The 20,254-nt window shown below is 43.0% G+C and overlaps 1 protein-coding gene across 2 annotated transcripts in view; it reads right to left on the reverse strand.

Annotated features, from left to right (window-relative positions):
* FBXO11 (F-box protein 11) overlaps nt 1-20,254 on the reverse strand; it is a 143,552-nt gene that overhangs the window by 66,627 nt on the left and 56,671 nt on the right. For both annotated transcript variants that reach the window (XM_082251370.1, XM_082251371.1), the window contains exon 2: nt 10,131-10,255. In XM_082251370.1, coding sequence (XP_082107496.1) covers nt 10,131-10,255 — 125 coding nt within the window. The remainder of the gene's footprint in view (nt 1-10,130; nt 10,256-20,254) is intronic.

Genomic DNA, 20,254 nt, shown 5'->3' on the forward strand with positions numbered 1-20,254 from the left:
TTACCGAATGGTCAAGAAGATCAGGAGCTGTGTCTGTCAATGAACGAAAAAGAAATGTGTTTTGGTCTGATGAGACCAAGACTGAACTATTTGGCTATCATTAAAAGAAAAAAAACAAACAAACACACACCCCCTCCCCCCCCCCCCCCATGCCCACAGTGAAGCATGGGGGTGGCAGCATTATGCTTTGGGGTGGTCTTTCTTGAGCTGGAACTGGGGGTTTAGTCAAGATGGGGGGGGGGGGGGGAACTACTAAACAGTTCCAAATATCAGTCAAAGTTTGGCACAAAACCTTCTAAAGCTAAAAAGATGAATTACACCTTTCAGCACAATGACTCCCTAATTTATATCACCAAAAGAATGGTTTTACCAGAAGATCAAAGTTTTGGAATGGCCCAGCCGGAACCCAGCTCCTTGCTGCAAAGACCAGTTATAGGTTGGGGCTGGTTGCCATTTGTTTATCCTGCCAGAACCCAGACCTGAGTCCAATTAAAAATCTGCGAGGTGACCTAAAGAGGGCTGTGCACAGGAAATGCCCTCACAAAGATGTACCATGCTGATAGTCTGCTACCTCAAAAACTGAATGCTGTCAAAAAAAGTACAAAAAAACAAAACAAAGTAAAACAAAGTATTTAGTTTGTTCATATTTATATAACCATGTCTAAGTTTATTTTTTTTTTTTTTATTTTCCCCTCTTTAAAGATTTCAGTTTGTTCAGAAGTAATTTATTTTTTTACATCTCAAAAAACCTGACGTTTTTACAGGGATGTGTAGACTTTTTATATCCAATGTAACACTAATGATAAGTGATTGCAGAACTCCACTGTAACAAGCATATGCAGATTTTTGTTAATGCATGCATAACATTTTGTGGACAAACTCAAGTGCATTAAATATGGAGGAGAACACAAGATAAACTCAGCAAGTATGGTAGCTTGTAATCTAAAATTATGAATGTAAATAGTAGATCTTTATCATAAGAGTAGAATATGGGTGTCGGTTATGTTTTATTGCGTAATTTCAATAGACACATGTACATCCCAATTCCGGTCTCACTCACCGCCTACATAATGCTTGCTGCTTCACTCACTCCCACATTCTGTCTTAATAAGGGAGATTTACTAAAACTGGAGTGTGCAAAATTTGGTTCAGCTCTGCACAGAAACCAATCCGCTTCCAGGTTTTATTGTCAAAGCGTAATTGAACAGATACAAAAGAATGTCTCCTATGGGACTTTAATGCAGCCAAACATCAACAGTATAAAAAAAGATTTTTATTGTACAACTATATAAAAATAATAACTTCAAGATATCATTGGCATTCTGGTTGTTCAAATACACTTTCATAGAGATAAGATTGTATACAAACTAAACGGGTTGGGAAATTACGGCACAACATAATTTAAGAATGCTGTATATGTATTGTTGGATGCATAAAATGTAGGGGTACACGGTCTATGAAAGTGTATTTGAAGAACCAGAATGTCAATGATATCTTGATTTTACATATTTGTAAAATAAACATGTTTTTATACATATACTGCTGATGTTTGGTTGCATTAAAGTTCCATGGGAGACATCCCTCTTTTGCATCTGGTCAAGGGACGTAGCAGCCTGACTCATGAGGTTTCCAATAGCATAATTGAAGAAGCTGAAGTTAAAGAGACTGATTGGCTACCACACATAGCTGCAGTGGATTCTGACTGCTCCAGTTTTAGTAAATCCCCCCTTATGATACACACACTGCAAGTCTGATAGCCTTTACCACTCACACTACCTCTTCAGAAATACTGGAAAGGTCTCTACATTTCATCATGGAATATGCATTTTACAGTAAGCGAAAGCTTTGCCAACACCAAGGGCATGATGCAATGACCACATGTGCCACAGCTGGATTTAGCAATCAAGTGATACAAGGACACTGCTGTCAGTGAAATAAACGGACACAAAGCTGAAAACAGGATCATATGATGGATAATAAAAATGCCTAAAACATGGAATACAAATTCCCAAAGAGCACACACACACACACACAACAGGCTGTTCAATATGTGATATGGCACGCTTATCAGAGCACCCTCCTTATATATGGTTTATTATCATAAAACACACATAAAAAAATTAAAAATAAAAACACATTGGGCATCCCAAGATGCCAGGAAAGTTCCCTTCTGAGCTGTTTACGTTAAGAGTTGTTTATTAAATAGCTCAAGCGGCCTCTTTAGCTTCATTTAAACGAAATGGAGAGAACACAACCATATGGGACAGTCTTATTCTTAATTAATGTAGGTTATGATGTAAATCAGTAAGGATCACTAATGTCCCTATACACTTTCCATCCCCTGGAAGACGTTAGTTGTAACGAAACGTACGTAGGGAAAGGCGTGCTGACGTCACTACTCTGCATCCGGAAGTCGGGCGGCGGCGGTGTTTTTAATACCCCTTGACAAGCGCTTATTCACCACACAATTGTGAGTGTAATTCTGTTATTTTTATGATATTCATTAAACTGCCAAAACCATCTGCACTATTGTGGCCCCTTCTTTTTTACACGTGTGGCTATCCATTGAGTTGGATGAGGAGGCTGGTGGTTTGCAATTGCTCGATGTGGAGGATCCCTGGACCTAATAGGACCTGGTTAGGAGAGGTTTTCCTTTGTAGCTGGTCATCCTGAGACAAGGCCCTTAACCCTTCTCCTTCTGGTAAGGGTACACCCACAGCATGCTTCACCGTGGCTTTTTGGAGTGATCTTTTGGTGGCGGATTTACCATCCCTGCATTTGCACCTTGGAATCCTCTTTTCTTGGACTGTCCTAAACTAATATACACGTTCAATCTGTGCTATGTGTTTGGACTGTAGTTTGAATTTTTTTGTATTATCGCTGATTTAATTTACAGTATATCAATTGTTGTAGCGCAGCTCTCCCATTTAAATATCTATTTATAGTGATTCCCACTGCAGCTGAAGCTTTTTGCCTTGTTTAGCTTAGCGCAGTTATTTACACTTTATATGATATAAATCAGTAAGGATCACTAATGTCCCTATACACTTTGGAAAAAAAAAAAAAAAAAAACATCCAGTGATCGATTGTACGATAGTTTTTTAAATAGCATGTTCTCATTACAACTATTAAGGCAGTAGTGGGACATTTATGAAAAGGTTATTTTGTTATATTCTGTAATTCTCTTAAAATAGTGCTAAATAGGAACCATTATTTTATACATGAGAATGCTACACCTCAAACATCAATTTATTACTGGCCTATACGGTCACATATACAGTGCCTTGCGAAAGTATTCGGCCCTCTTGAACTTTGACCTTTTGCCACATTTCAGGCTTCAAAAAAAGATATAAAACTAATTTTTTTTGTGAAGAATCAACAAGTGGGACACAATCATGAAGTGGAACGAAATTTATTGGATATTTCAAACTTTGTTAACAAATAAAAAACTGAAAAATTGGGCGTGCAAAATTATTCAGCCCCCTTAAGTTAATACTTTGTAGCGCTACCGTTTGCTGTAATTACAGCTGTAAGTCGCTTGGGGTATGTCTCTATCAGTTTTGCATATCGAGAGACTGAAATTTTTGCTAATTCCTCCTTGCAAAACAGCTCGAGCTCAGTGAGGTTGGATGGAGAGCGTTTGTGAACAGCAGTTTTCAGTTCTTTCCACAGATTCTCGATTGGATTCAGGTCTGGACTTTGACTTGGCCATTCTAACACCTGGATATGTTTATTTGTGAACCATTCTATTGTAGATTTTGCTTTATGTTTTGGATCATTGTCTTGTTGGAAGACAAATCTCCGTCCCAGTCTCAGGTCTTTTGCAGACTCCATCAGGTTTTCTTCTAGAATGGTCCTGTATTTGGCTCCATCCATCTTCCCATCAATTTTAACCATCTTCCCTGTCCCTGCTGAAGAAAAGCAGGCCCAAACCATGATGCTGCTACCGCCATGTTTGACAGTGGGGATGGTGTGTTCAGGGTGATGAGCTGTGTTGCTTTTACGCCAAACATAACGTTTTGCATTGTTGCCAAAAAGTTCAATTTTGGTTTCATCTGACCAGAGCACCTTCTTCCACATGTTTGGTGTGTCTCCCAGGTGGCTTGTGGCAAACTTTAAACAACACTTTTTATGGATATCTTTAAGAAATGGCTTTCTTCTTGCCACTCTTCCATAAAGGCCAGATTTGTGCAGTATACGACTGATTGTTGTCCTATGGACAGTCTCCCACCTCAGCTGTAGATCTCTGCAGGTCATCCAGAGTGATCATGGGCCTCTTGGCTGCATCTCTGATCAGTCTTCTCCTTGTATGAGCTGAAAGTTTAGAGGGACGGCCAGGTCTTCGTAGATTTGCAGTGGTCTGATACTCCCATTTCAATATTATCGCTTGCACAGTGCTCCTTGGGATGTTTGAAGCTTGGGAAATCTTTTTGTATCCAAATCTGGCTTTAAACTTCTCCACAACAGTATCTCGGACCTGCCTGGTGTGTTCCTTGTTCTTCATGATGCTCTGTGCTTTAAACGGACCTCTGAGACCATCACAGTGCAGGTGCATTTATACGGAGACTTGATTACACACAGGTGGATTCTATTTATCATCATTAGTCATTTAGGTCAACATTGGATCATTCAGAGATCCTCACTGAACTTCTGGATAGAGTTTGCAGCACTGAAAGTAAAGGGGCTGAATAATTTTGCACGCCCAATTTTTCCGTTTTTTATTTGTTAACAAAGTTTGAAATATCCAATAAATATCATTCCACTTCATGATTGTGTCCCACTTGTTGTTGATTCTTCACAAAAAAAATTACAGTTTTATATCTTTATGTTTGAAGCCTGAAATGTGGCAAAAGGTTGCAAAGTTCAAGGGGGCCGAATACTTTTCGCAAGGCACCGTATATGCTCCTGAATATATGCCCCATCTAGCAGACATTGATACAACTTGACAAGATTGTATAAAAGGTAAACCAGTGCTGTAGTAAGACTGTGTACAGTACCAGATCATACCTTGAGGTCCGGTTCACAATTGTGCAATCACTGAGATCGCATGTAATTCGGAGCACACTGCTCCTAAGTTGCATGCGATCTCTGTGCGGTGCAAATTTCAGCCATACAGTTTGTATAGCTGAATTTGCACCGCAATCGCACTAAACACGCACATGACCCTTTTTTTTATCCGCAGCAGAATCGGATCGCATGGTGGTTGTGCGAACTTGCAGATCGCACTGCAATATGCGATCTCAACTAAGGGTGTCATTAACTTTTAACTGACACCCCCTGCGTTATCGCATATGGCAGTGTGAACTGCCAGGGGTGTGGATGCGATGCGGGAACACGCTGCATATTCGCAGCGTTCCCGCATCGCAGAAGTGTGAACCGGGACTAAAGGCTTCTCCATCTTTTACACCATAATGCACCATTGTATTAATTTATAATAATGCAAGGCTTCCTGTGAATGGCTAAGAAGAACTCCGCCTAAATGGATTTTATTCCGACAGCAGTCCGCTTCTGGAATACAGTGCTGTATACTGTATATAGCGGTTTCAAAATACAGTTTATACAGCTCTGACAGTGGCCACAACTATTAGTACAGAAAATAGTTGGTCTGGGCCTGCTTAGCCCAAATGAACCATTTTAAGTAAAAGCAAGCTTGGAGTTTGGCTTTAACTGTTAAAAGGCTAAGCTGGCCATACATTATAGAATTTTCTTGTACAATTTTCCTTTAGATTTACCAAAACCATATAATAGGAGGTCAAACCTAAACACTTTCAATTTGTATGCAGTCAGACAGGCTATTGCACTACATAGTTGAAGGTAAATCTAAAAGAAATTGAACAACAAAATTTTATCATTTATGGCTCAGCTAGACTTTACATTGATTTAATCAAAACAGTCATTATCTGAAAACCCTTATTGGGACCCTCTTATGAGACTTTTTATGCAGCTAACTGCGCTTCTTTCATGTGGCTAACATCCACTCTTGAATCCTGGATGTAGTACCAGCTATCCTGTCTGGGAAGGATAGCAGCCCTGAAGATTACTGCTTCCCAAACTGCCGTACCCATTTAGGGTTCACCCAGATAATATTCCCTTACACATTCTATGGTCAATTCATAGGGCATGCATACATTCAATAAGTAAAAAAACCCCAAAGTAGTTGGGATTAGTATAGCGCTTGCTGTTGGGGATCAGGGTGGACAATTACTTGTCAGTTGCCTGGATAACGTGTGTGAGGTCAATATAAATATATAAATGATGAATAAAATTAAGTGATGACTTTATGACTCAATAAATACCATAAACTGGATGGTGATATATCAAACAATAATACAGTGTAAAATCAATATATGGTCATATGATATCAAATTATAAAAGAAACACATCACATAAGTGCCTTAAAGTGCAAATAAGTGCCAAAATAAGTCCAATCAGAGTTCATATGTGACTTAGGTGCATAAAAAAAAACTTCAGTGCCAGAAGGGGGAGAAAAGTGCAAGTGCTTGTGCTGGATCCTCCAGTAGTCCAAGGAACTTGTGGAGTAGCTTTAGAGAATAGTGGGGGGTGTAAACTCACCAGAGGTTGTGGGTCTTAGTTACCATATGGTAAAAAGACCTATAGAGCCTTGTGGCCTCCTCGGCCAAAGAAATGGCGACTGCTGGGCTTTGTGGTCCCCTACCGGCCGCGGTCACCTTCACCGCTCTCCACGCTACAGGCGGTAAAATACAGCAGGCGCGATCCTTGGAAATTTTATCTTTTTTGTACTGTGCAATTAGCTACATTTATTAAAATCCTTTTTAATGGTACTGCACTATTTGGAGCATTTTTCACCCCAACCGGACCCTGAGGATATAGCAGATTCAGGAAGGGGACCGTTGCCGGTAGGGGACTACAAAGCCCAGCAGTCGCCATTTCTTTGGCCGAGGAGGCCACAAGGCTCTATAGGTATTTTTACCAAATGGTAACTAAGACCCACAACCTCTGGTGAGTTTACATTGCCTCCAATATTACCTAAAGCTACTCCACAAGTTCCTTGGACTACTGGAGGATCCAGCACAAGCACTTGCACTTTTCTCCCCCTTCTGGCACTGAAGTTTATTTTATGCACCCAAATCACATATGAACTCTGATTGGACTTATTTTGGCACTTATTTGCACTTTGAGGCACTTATGTGATGGGTTTCTTTTATAATTTGATATCATATGACCATATATTGATTTTACACTGTATTATTGTTTGATATATCACCATCCAGTTTATGGTATTTATTGAGTCATAAAGTCATCACTTAATTTTATTCATCATTTATATATTTATATTGACCTCACACACTTTATCCAGGCAACTGACAAGTAATTGTCCACCCTGATCCCCAACAGCAAGCGCTATACTAATCCCAACTACTTTGGGTTTTTTTTTTTACTTATTCTATATCCACTTTATAGCAGCTGCTATCACCACCCCATCCCCTTATTTATTTAATCTTAATTTATCACCCCCCCAGTAGGCCACCCATAGGCGCGAAGAATATACACCCATTGGAGTATATACCTTTATTATGCATACATTCAGTTCAAAGTCTCTTTAAAAAAAAAAAATCCAAAAAAGGATTGGCGATACTACATATCAATCGCTACTGAGCTTCACAAATGTCCTCCTTAACCCCTAATACCTCGTTGTGGGTCAGCATTGAAGCATGCCTGCTTATGCCCATGAGGACAGACAGTTCTATGGACTGCTCCAGGCCATTATAAATAAATTAGGAACCCAGCCCTCAAACATTCAATTCAAATATGGAGAAAGCCATTTGCACCCCACACATCCTTTGCAGTTCTTACAAATAATTCCTTTTTTGCTTTTAACTATGATGAGCCACGCATACTTCTGTGGTGGTCTAAAGCAGGTTTCCGTTGGGTGTACAACTGCTGACTACTGTGCAATATGCAAATATTTCCCACGATACAATTCTCCCACCACACTCAATCCACAAAATTGTTACAACATCTTCAAATTTCGTAATTATGTGCAATCTATCCTAAAAGACACAGATTTGCTTATGACTCACTCCTTTCAAATAGATATTTTTGTGCGTTCTTCTTAAGAGGTATAGAAATCCTCGATCTATAACTCCCTCTATATGGTTGGGTTCACACAGGTCCAGGTGCTGTTTGCAGTCCAGTGTCCTGTGCGTTTATGTTCACCAAATTTTTTCCTGAATTTGCACCTGAACCCGGAGCCAACAACACACAGGACCCTTTTCAAATTCGCACCACAGCCGCCCTAGACATGAGTTAACCGGCTCCATTGAAAAGTTCCCAGAAGTAGCAACAGTAGACCCAAGATTTGGGGAACCTTAGCATGTGGATCCCGGAACTCATCATATCATGATGTCAATTATAAACTATTGCTTAGGTGGTACATGATACCATACACATCAACCAAATTTGTCCAAGCACCTCAGGTTTCTGTTTTCAGGGTCATGATGCTGCTGGCACTTTGATACATATCTGGCAGAAATGCCCTAAAATCAAATGTTTCTGGACCGGATCCATCAGCTAGTTTATTAAATAAAGAACGAGGACCAGTGCGCTACCTGAGGGGTCAGATACTAAAGGAAATAATAAGTGAAAGTGAAACAGAAAAAGCTGCCAATCTTAATCGGTGTCCCCACAGTGAAAAGTAATGTGTATAGTGAAACAAGATCGGCGCTAATTCAAATAAATAAATATTTTGGATATTCATTCATATCTTTTGCACACTGTCATCTATGATTGTATCTTTTTATGCACTACTAATGTAAGGATTCGGATACCGATATGATCTTAGCCACACCATTGTTTCACATTTGTTTAGATTCAGTAAGATTTATGTGAAGATTACTTCAGCATTTATTTATTTATTTGAATTAGCGTCGATCTTGTTTCACTATACACATCAGCTAGTTTATACTGTCCTGGGTTTAAAGTTTAAACTGATATCTTTATTGCTGCCAAACAGGCTTTAGCTGCAGCCTGGTAGTCCAGAACCCTAACCATTACCTCAGGTGAAACAAAAAATGTCACATCAACAAAGCTGGCAGCTACCCTACATGATAGAATAAAAAAAAAAAAAAAAAAAAATGAAAAAAAAAGGTCTGGGATCCAAAGAGCTCTCAATATTCTGGGAGAGTTTCAACATGTCTCTATAAATTTAAACTTCCACGAGTCGAGGGGCTGAAGAGTCACCTCGCCTCTTGACATCGGTGTTAACCCAACTCTTTATTTTGATCTCAATCCTCTATTTGCTTCTCTTATCCTTTCTGCTTACTATCTTTTCTCAGCTTCTCTTATGTGTGTTTTCTAGCTTTACAGTATACATATTTCTTGCCTTTGAGATTACATAGACACTTCTCCCAGTAGGGGCTTCCACCACTACAGTAATAAAATTTTTATAGGGACGCTTTATCCCAACTGTTTCCAGATTCCACAGTGAATACCTGATCACATGGAGCCATTTGGCCCTCTGAAAGATAGTCCTACAGGATATGTTGCGACAGGTGCACTAGAACTCAATGTTCTCGCACCTGGATTTGTATTTTGTACCCAAATTCAAGATGTGTACTTCCATACGTTTATAATGCATTTAAGTTATTGTAGTTTGGTTATATATTGCTAGTTCAATAAAAAAAATTAATAAAACAGAAAACAGCTGTTAACTGGTTAGTAATCCTTACATTATAATTGCACATGCATTCCAGCATACCGAGTACATTAGGAAACACTACCTAGTTTTTCAGACAGGCATGGGAGAGGCCGCACACGGCCCGACAGGTAGGACATTGAAAGAAAAAAAAAAAAACCTTTTCAAAGCCTGAGCAGTGTTTTTTGAATATACTGGGGAACCTGGAATGCAAGAGCAAAAATATTGTAAAGGTGAACAGTTACTTCAAAGTGAACAAAATGTCCTTTGAAAGTTTCCACAGAACATGCTCATTGACATATTGATCCTGCTGTTCCCATGAATAACTCCTCATTTCCTTTGCCTTGGAAACAATGAGGATTTATATCCTCTTCTCAGGTTGGACACTTCCCCTCATAGCACATGCACTGTAATTAAAACAAAAAAAAATAAAGATGGAAATAGATTCGCTCACCTCCATACTGCTCTTTGCTGGACAAGCGGTTCTTTTAGGGATAAGAGTTTTTCTGCGAAGTTGATATGGACTATTCTGTGCACCAGGACCTGATTCTTCTGCAACCATGTCTGCAGGCACTTCATCTGCACAGAAAGGGAGACCAGGTTAGCAATTTTACAGAACATTAAAGCTTCAGTAAGTAAAACATTTAAGGTAATCGTAAACAGTGAAAAAAAAAAAGAAGAAAATAAATTAGAAGCCAACCCCCACCAAAAATCATCCAGTTGGTGACCAACAGATTCACAAACAGGATCCTACTTTCGCATCTATGCAGGTGCCTGGAAGTGCGGGAATCATAGCGCGTTTGGAAGTGCAGGAACCGAAGGGAAATCGCATGGCCAAAATGACCATGCGATTTCCCTGTGGGCAACGTTTGGAAAAAGGTGCACTCCCTTTTTCTGCGGGAAAGGGAGGTTGAGCAGCCTATTCAAATGAATGGGCTGCCGTACCCAAGTAAACGTGGCCGGTACACACGCATAGGTGTGAACCAAGCCTTAGTAGGAAGATCCCCTCAGTTCTGCCACAGCAATTAAGACCCACTCTCCTGGTGAGTTTTCTAGATTATTATATTATGTAACAAACTGGTGTTCAAAAAAAAAAAAAAAAATGTTTAAATACAAAGACTCAACCTACTACAAGGAACCTAAATTACACCTATACCAACATACACCGCACAAAAAATTAAAGGAACACTTTGAAAACACATCAGATCTCAATGGGGTTAAAAATATCATGCTGGATATCTATACTGATATGGACTGGGTAATTTGGTAGGAACAAAAAGGATTCCACATTGTTTGTAGGTTGATAATTTTTTCATTTCCATCAGAGGGCTGAATTCAAAGACACCATGAAAATCAAAGTAAAAAAAATTATGCAGCAGGCTAGTCCATTTTACTGCAATTTAATTGCAGCAACTCAGAACAATACTCAGTAGTTTGTATGGCCCCCCACGTGCTTATATGTATGTCTGATAAGGTTGGGGCATGCTCTTAATGAGATGACAGATGGTGTCCTGGGGTATTTCCTCCCAGAACTCTACCAGGGCATCAATGAGCTACTGAACAGACTGAGGTGACACCTGGCAGCATCGGATGGACCGAAAAAATAATATCCCAGAGGTGTTCTATTGGATTTAGGTCGTGTGAGCATGGGGGCCATTCAATGAGATCAATTCCTTCATCCTCCAGGAACTGGCTGCATACTCTCGACACATGAGGCGGAGCATTGTCGTGCACCAGGAGGAACCCAGGACCCACTGCACCAGCGTAGGGTCTGACAATGGGTCCAAGGATTTTATCCTGATACCGAATGGTAGTCAGGGTGCCATTGTCTAGCCTATAGAGGTCTGTGCGTTCCTCCATGGATATGCCTCCCCAGACATCACTGACCCTCCACCAAACCAGTCATGCTGAATGATGTTACAGGCAGCATAACATTCTCCACAGCTTCTCCAGACCCTTTCACGTCTGTCACATGTGCTCAGTCTCTGGGTGAACCTTCTCTTATCTGTAAAAAGTACAGGCCGCCAGTGGCAGACCTTCCAATTTTGGCATTCAATGGTAAATGCCAATCGAGCTCCACGGTGGCGGGCAGTGAGCACAGTGCCCATTACAGGGCATCAGGCCCTCAGGCCACCCTCAAAATCTGTTTCTGTTCATTTTTTTTTTTTTTTACTATATTTATTGAGATTTGCAGAAAAATACAAATAAACATATGCATGAGATTGAACTCTTTTTACAAAGGACATAAAAAGATATAAAACAGCATGGTTAATACACACGGTACAGTTGGCCTAGGGACCTAATGCCCCTCAGCGCGATGGGGTAAGCATAAATCTGAACAAAACAAATTAGGTAACACTGAACGAGTAAAGTACGTGGTATCTGGGTTAATGAGGGAGTTTCTGATCATTTGGTCAGAGACATTCACATCAGTGGCCTGCTGGAGGTCATTTTGTAGGGCTCAGACAGTGCTTATTCTGTTCCCTCTCACAAAAGGAACAGATACCGGTCCTGCTGATGGGTTAGGGACCTTCTACGACCCTGTCCAGCTCTCCTAGAGTAACTGCCTGTCTCCTGGAATCTCCTGCTTGCTATTGAGACTGTGCTGGGAGACACCGTAAACCTCCTGGCAATGACACGTATTGATGTGCCATCCTGGAAGAGTTGGGCTGCCTGTGCAATCTCTATAGGGTCCAGGTATCGCCTACTAGTAGTGACACTGATCATAGCCAAAAGCAAAACTAGTGAAAAAACAGTGTGAAAAGATGCGTAGGGGGAAAAAAAAAAAAAAAAAAAGTCAGTGGCCTTCACCTGTAAAACCATTCCTGTTTTGGAGGTCATCTCATTGTTGCCCATCTAGTGCACATGTTAATTTCCTTAACACCAAATCAGCTAAAACGAACAACCCCATCTGCTACGTAAGTGACCAGATCAATATCCCAGGAGTTCAATTGACTTGATGCTATACTCTGATTAAAAATTGTTGCTTTCATTTTTTTGAGCAGTTTACTATAATACCAAGCTCAAATTCAAACCAAGCAGCTCTATGCAAAACTACTACAACCAATATGAACATCACCAATAAAACATACAGAAAGCCAGGCTATATGCACTGCGGCTGAACTGAAGCAGTACCTATATACTGAAAGTTACTTTTTAAAATCAAGCTCAAGAGTAGCCTGCAAACAATGACAAGGAAGAGGTTATTGCTGAGGAAAGAGAAACTGTATATCTACAGGCCCAAGAACGGATGGAAAATGCTTTCATGGCTTCCAAAAACAATACACACTGGTAGACAGCTGTCTACATACAGTATTTATGTGTGTTTAATCTGTGCTTTGTCTGGATAGCTTCTTTAAAGGCAACCCCGTTGCCATTTCAGAGTGTAAATACTTATCTTCCTTGCGAAACTCAGCTGAAATCATGGGAAATAATGACCGACGACGATAGGGATTGCGACACTTTCAAAAGTGTAAGGACCCATTCGTACTAGGAACCGCATGTGATTCACTTGCAGTTCTGTGCATGCACTACTTTTTGAAATGCACTGCAACCAGATCACATGGTCTTTTTGTACCATGCAAACCTGTGCACACAAAAGCACCCTATTTGCAATCGGCATTTAGGGTGTTAACTTTGCACTGACACCCGCGGCAAATAACAAGGGCAGCACGATTGGTAGGTGTTGCTTTCTCACACTGTATTCTAGTGTGAATGGGCCCCTATTTCTCTTAAAAAGTTAAAATAGGTGTTCTATGCTAGAAAGTTACTTACAACCCCCAAATATATATATATATATATATATATATATATACACACACACACACACACACACACACATACATACATACACACACATTATATATGTATTTAGCAGAGACCCTAGAGAACAAAATGGCAGTCATTACTTGCACTATCTTATGTCACACCTTATGTTTTGGGAAAAATATGCTTCCATGAATTAAAAAAAAAAAAAAAACAGTAAAGTTAGCCCAATTTTTTGTGAAAGAGGATATTACGCAGAGTAAATAGATACCCAACATGTCACAATTTAAAATTGCGCACACTTATGAAATAGCGACAATCTGCGGTACTTAATTGCCATAGACGCTTTAAAAAATTTTAACGGTTACCTATTTAGAGTTACAAAGCAGGTCTTGCGTTAGAATTATTGCTCTTGCTCGAACAATCATGGCGATGAGTCACGTAACACTGTATACATTTGCAGGCGCGACTTACGTATGCTTTTGCCTTGGCACGCAAGCTTGGAGAGATAGGGCCCAAGCTTGGAGGGATGGGGCCCTTTTAAAAAATATGAAAAAAACGGATTTTTGTCTTACCGTAAAATCCTTTTCTCCGAGGTTCACTGACGTACACAGCTCCATGTCTTCAGACCATTGAGCTTTATGGTGATCTCTCCTCAGGAGTAGGACTAGGCGGAAATCTTTTTGGTGAAGCCCCTGGGGCAGTCCCAGAGGGTATACCATCAGTTCCTGCTATAGGACTTCAGTTTGTAAAAAGCAGTGTCAGAAGAACATAGAACTCAACCCAACAGAGGGGTGGGTGCTGTGTCCGTCAGTGAACCTCAGAGAAAAGGATTTTACGGTAAGACAAAAAAAAACAAATTTTCTCTATCGTTCACTGACATACACAGCTTCAATTCTTCAGACCAGTGGGATGTCCCAAAGCAGTGCTAATATGAGGGGTGGGGGAATAAAACACAGCAATAGGCAGATTTCCCAACAAGGCTAAACATAGCCAACCAGGTAAAAACAGGAGCTCAGCACCAGCAGAAAAACTAGACCCTCAAGAAGCAGAAGCCTCTGCAACCGCAGCCTGCAAAACTTTGTGGCCAAACGCCGCATTCGAAGATGCAACTACATTCACCCTATAAAATTTAGTGAGTGTGTGTAGAGATGACCACGTAGCCGCCCTGCACACCTGAACCACTGACGTTTGATGACGGAAGGCCCAGGTGGCACTAAGCTACCTCGTAGAAATGTGCTTTAACAGGGAAAAGAGGAACCTGAGCCTTAATGGAATAGGCCTGCACCACTGTCTGCCTGATCCACTAGGAAATGGTCGGAGCAGACGCAGCCTATCCATTATGAGGTCCATCCGTAAGAACAAAGAATCAGATTTTCAAATCGGTTCAGTCATCGCCAGGTACACCCGAATTGCCCTTACCACATCCAAGGAATGGAAGGCAATTTCCTTAGGGTGTTTTGGCTTAGGACATAGGGACAGTAACACAATATCCTTATTCAAATGAAACCCCGAGACAACCTTAGGAAGGAACGCCTGACAGGGTCGCAACACCACTTTGACCCTATGAATCACCACCAAGTAAGGGGACCAACAGGACAGCGCAGCCAACTCCGACACGTGACGTGCGGAAGTAATAGCTACTAAGGAAAGCCACCTTCTGTGACAGTGTGAGCAGAGGAAGTTCTAGAATATTTTTAAAGGGAGGCTTTTGAAGCACAGACAGTACCAAATTGAGATCCCACGGAGGCACCAGGGATTGCACCAGAGGAGCTAGATGGCGAACTCCCTGCACAAAAGTGTGAACCAAGGAAAAATATAGCCAAGACGGAAATCTGGCCCTTGATGGTGACCAGAGCCAAATGTTGATATACACCTAATTGTAGAAACTCTGTCTGTTACCAGCCTTACCAGGCCTGCATACCAAGACCAGCGAGGCCAGTCTGGTGCCACCAGAATGACTGGAATCCCTTCTACCTCGATTCTGCGTAGCAGTATCGACAGAAGTTGTATTGGAGGAAAGTCCTAAATCAGACGATACTGACCCCCAAGGGGCCACCAGGGCGTCTGCGGCATCGGCCAGAGGATCCTGAGGCCTTGACACGAGCCTCTGCACCTTCCTGTTGAGACAGGAGGCCAGCAGGTCCACATCGGGGGTCCCCCACCGAAGACACAGTTGATGAAATACCTCCAGGTAAAGAGGCTACTCTCCCGGATCCAACATCTGCCAACAGATAGTCCGCTTGCCAATTCTCTACCCCCAGAATGTGCACAACAGAGAGAGCCGGAACATATCGTTCTGTCCACCTCAAGATACCGGCCACTTCCCGGGCTTGCCAGGGCACTCTTTGTGCCCCTTGATGATTGACATATGCCACAGCCGTAGCATTGTCTGATTGCATCCGCACAAGGCGTCCCTGCAGACGATCCATCCATTGAGACAGACAGTCTGATCGGCCAAATATCCAGGATGTTGATCGCCAACCTGGACTCCTCCCGAGTCCAGACACCTTGGGCCAAGCACACTCCCCAAGACACCTCCCCATCCGGACTGGCATCCATGGTGATTACAGTCCAATACAGGGGAAGAAAAGATTTCCCAAGATGAAGGGCCAGGGAGCGGAGCCACCATAGAAGAGACTCCCTTTGAAACCCGACTCAAAGGATCAGATTGTCCAATGAAAGTGGATCCTTGTTCCATTTGGTCAGAATCTCTCTTTGCAGAGGTCTGGCATGGAACTGCGGAAAACAGAACCACCTCAAAAAAGGTGGAAACCATCAGACCTAGCACTTGCATGCAAGTCCAGAGTGACGACCGATGGTTGGACAACAGGAGCCGTACCGTATCCTGTAGCTTCAGAAGTTTTGTCTGAGGAAGAAACACACGGGCTGATGCTGAGTCTAGCGTCAGACCTAAGTAGTCCAGCTTGGTGGACAGAGTCAATGCTGATTTCTGAAAATTCAGTGTTCACCCCAAACTCCTGTAGAGTTTGCATCTTAATGTCCAAGTCGGCTTCTAGAGCCGAAGAAGACTCTGCATGCAGAAGCAGATCGTCCAGGTAACCTAATCCCGCAATCCCCTTCAGCCGTAGCAAGGCCAACACTGGGGCCAAAACCTTTTTGAACACCTGAGGAGCTGAGGCGAGACCGAAAGGTAACGCCACCAATTGATAGTGCGCCTCAGCCACGGCAAAACTAAGAAGACTCTGATGCCCGACATATTGGAATATGAAGGCAAGCGTCCTTGAGATCGATCGTGGCCAGACGATCTCCTTAATGAAGGAAAGCTACTACTGTGCGGATGGACTCCATCCGAAATTTCTGAACCTGCACAAAGCGGTTCAGAGCCTTGAGATCTAAGATCAGACAATCCTTGCCTCCCTGCCTGGGAACTGTAAACAGGTTTGAATAAAAACCGTTCAGACTCTGGAACCAGCACAATAACTCTCTGTGCTAACAGGTCCTGCACCGCTCTGTAGAGGCCCTGTAGCCGCTCGTGAGACAGGTGTAAGATAGAAGAAAAGAACCTTGCCTGAGGCAAGGACCGAAACTTGATCTTGTCCCCAAACCGAATCAACTCATATACCCATTTTGTCCTGAATGAGCAATGTCCACGCATGCGGAAAAAGACTAAGACGTTCCCCCTCCCCAGATGCGGGTGAGGGAGCCCCTTCAGGCTGGTGAAGGTTTGTCTGCAGGACCAGAAGTGAAAACTTTGGACTTACCATTCCAGGGTCTCTTGGAGCCTTCCGCAAAGTTACAGGTGGATCTCGAACCCTCCAGACGGACGAAAGGGCCGCTTGTGAGCCGAGAAAAAAGGACCACATTTACGACAAGGTTCCTTGCCCCTAGCAACCTGTGGAAGTAATGTACTCTTACCTCCTGTGACCCTTAATGATCTCTTCCATAGAGGCACCGAACAAATGGTCACCCACAAAAGGAAAATCAGTCAGCACCTTTTTGGAAGCCTGGTCGGCCAACCAGTACTTCTGCCATATCATGCGGCAAATTCCCCCTTATGCAGCCCCCTTACCCTGCCAGCCAAGGGGGCCGCATCCAATGATGCATCACAAATATACTGTAACCCCTGGATCAACTGATCCACCAGCTCAAGAGGGTGTTGACTCCCTTCCAGATTCTGGCATAAAATCTTTGCCCATTCCGTCAAGTTCTGAGATACCAAGGTGATAGCAAACACTGGTCTCAAAATCGAACAAGCCACGATGAGAAGGTACCTGACCAGAGCCTCAGCTCTCTTGTCCACGGGGTCCTTAAAGGGCGAAGAATCCGCCACCGGCAAAAGTGTGGCCTTATTTATTTAGCCTGGAAATGTGAAACCGTTCGTTTCTTCAGAAAAGACTCCTCAAAAGTGATATCTCCTAGCAAAGCGCTTAGGTATGCCAATCATGCGTTTCAGGGAACCCCACTGGCTAGTGACAATCTCATCAAAATAGGCAGGAAAGGAAACAACGTAGTCACCTTGGAAGATTTGCGGGTGCTAAACTGCACCGGCATCGCCGACTCAACAGTAGCGAAGTCCTCGAACTTTAAAGTTTCCCACACCGACACAATTGGGGCCTCCACCAGCGATTTTTTATGTGCGGCTGCAGAGAAGGACGACTCATCCTCACTATTAGAGCACTCAGCATGCTTGGACGCAGACCCAGTGGGCTGACTTTCGTCCGCAGCTGCCAGATCTACCTCAGATTCAGAGGAAGCAGAGGATACAGGTGAAAGTGGGGGGGGCGCTTCTTGCCAGGCCTCTTTTGCAGGGCCATATCTACTTTAGATATTAGCGACTGCAGTCATGACCACCAGGGCAAACTGAGACCCTGAGGGTCCCGCAGCTTCCAGGCGTGGGTCAGGTGGTGATACACACTCCAGAGGCTACATGGTCAACAAAGGGTTAAACAGAGCCACGCCACACAAATTAGAAAAAAGTTGTGGTGATGCTGGGGCACCACAAGAACCAGTGCACCCAGGGCGCAGAATATAGCAGAGGAAGGATCGTGCACCCCAAGAAACTCACCACCTGAGCTGGAGAGCGCCAGTCTGCCACACTGCGATGGAAAGAGGAAGGGCCGACACTGACACTAGAGACCCCTGCAGCACATCACCGCACTCAGACTACAAGAAAATGGCTGCTGTTAATCCCTATGGCGAATCCAAAAACATGGCCATTGGACTGCACAAAATAGGAAGCCGGGAATGCAGAATTCATGGAAAAATTGTGGCGCTGCCCAGACCCTGGACCCCACTATACCCCAGGGGAAAAAAACAGACCCAAGGAGGGGAAAGCCCCACAGCACCAAGGCATGGACACCCCCCCCCCCAAAAGGGAAGCCAACAGCGGCACCCGCCCACTACTCCCCGTCACAACACCAGACAATCCCCCTTACACAAATGCACCCACGCCCCCCAAAAGGGGCTGGGGGGGACAGAGGGCAGGTGAGGGCACCTATGCAGGGGGAACCCTGCTTTGGAGAAGGGGGAAAGACATGAGAGGGAGGAAGGACACAGGAGGGGGCCCGCGGCCACCCCAGCAATTTCGTAAGAAAGGAGGGGGGGACACTACTCAGCATACCCTGACACCAGGTGGACGACACTCCCAGCAGTCCACCACGCCATCTTGGAATGGGGGTGCTGCCGCCTGAGGTACGCTGCAACTCTCTACGTGACTGCTGTCGTGACCAGGGTTATGCGACCTCGCGAGGTGTTTCACGCGCCGGTCCCCCCTGTCCAGTGGGGCTATGTCGTGGCCAACCTAGCGCGGAGCGAATAGTTGGGTCGCACTCGCAGGATAGACTGGGAAGACCATAAAGATCTAGAATATCCAGTGTGTCGCCCAGTCCAGCTTCTGATTGCAGTTCACACAGGAACAAAAATAATAATAAAGTAAAAAAAAATTCCATTTAAAAAGAAAAAAATGCCAGGAACGCAGATCCCAGCAGAGAGCAAGGTCTGGCTAGGCAAAAAAAAAAACGTAAGTCTTATAGCAGGAAGTGATAGTATACCCTCTGGGACTGCCCCAGGGGTGTAACCAAAAAGGTTTCCGCCTAGTCCTACTCCTGAAGAGAGAGGCATAAAGTCCAATGGTCTGAAGACATGGAGCTGTGTCCGTCAGTGAGTGAAAGAGGAAAAAAAAATTCTGATCACCTATTGCTGTCACAAGGAATGTAAACATCCCTTGTGACAGTAATAGGCAGTGACAGGTACTTTTTATGGAGGGATCAGAGGCCTAAAAGACCCCAAAGCCCTCCTCTGCACTATTCAAATTGCCAAGATCAGCGTTTTTGGATACTTTTGGATTTTTCTTTTAAAACTGGCGCCGCTGGCTGCAGAGCAAACCCCGAAGTGACGTTGTGCTGACCAAATATGCACCAAAAATGTAGCAAGCAGGATTTTTAACACCGCTTCAAAAAGGTGCCGATAATGGCGGACAATTAACATTATTCAAGAAGTTAAATGTAATAAAATTATTTATAAAAACTTTTTTTTTTTTTTTTTTTTTAAACATCAACTTCGATTTCGGTTAAGTGCATCCTGAATTTTCAGTTCCTGTAGCGGAATTTAAATTTCGGTGCATCGCTATTACTAATTCTTACATGTGACGGCTTTATTGGTTTCCTTTTTTAGGCTTACTTTCTTCTATTTTCATCTGGTGATACAGCCAGCAGGTCTGTTGCCTTTCACATGCTCAACCTCTCCAGCAGAATGTATCAGTTTACATGGATGAGACAATCCACTTAACACTGGTGGAGGCAATTAAAATAATCTGCTTTTATTTATTAATGCAAAACTTTAATCCTAAAA

The sequence above is a fragment of the Pelophylax lessonae genome (assembly GCF_965119305.1).
Source record: "Pelophylax lessonae genome assembly, chromosome: 3".
NCBI classification, from domain to species: Eukaryota; Metazoa; Chordata; class Amphibia; order Anura; family Ranidae; genus Pelophylax; species Pelophylax lessonae.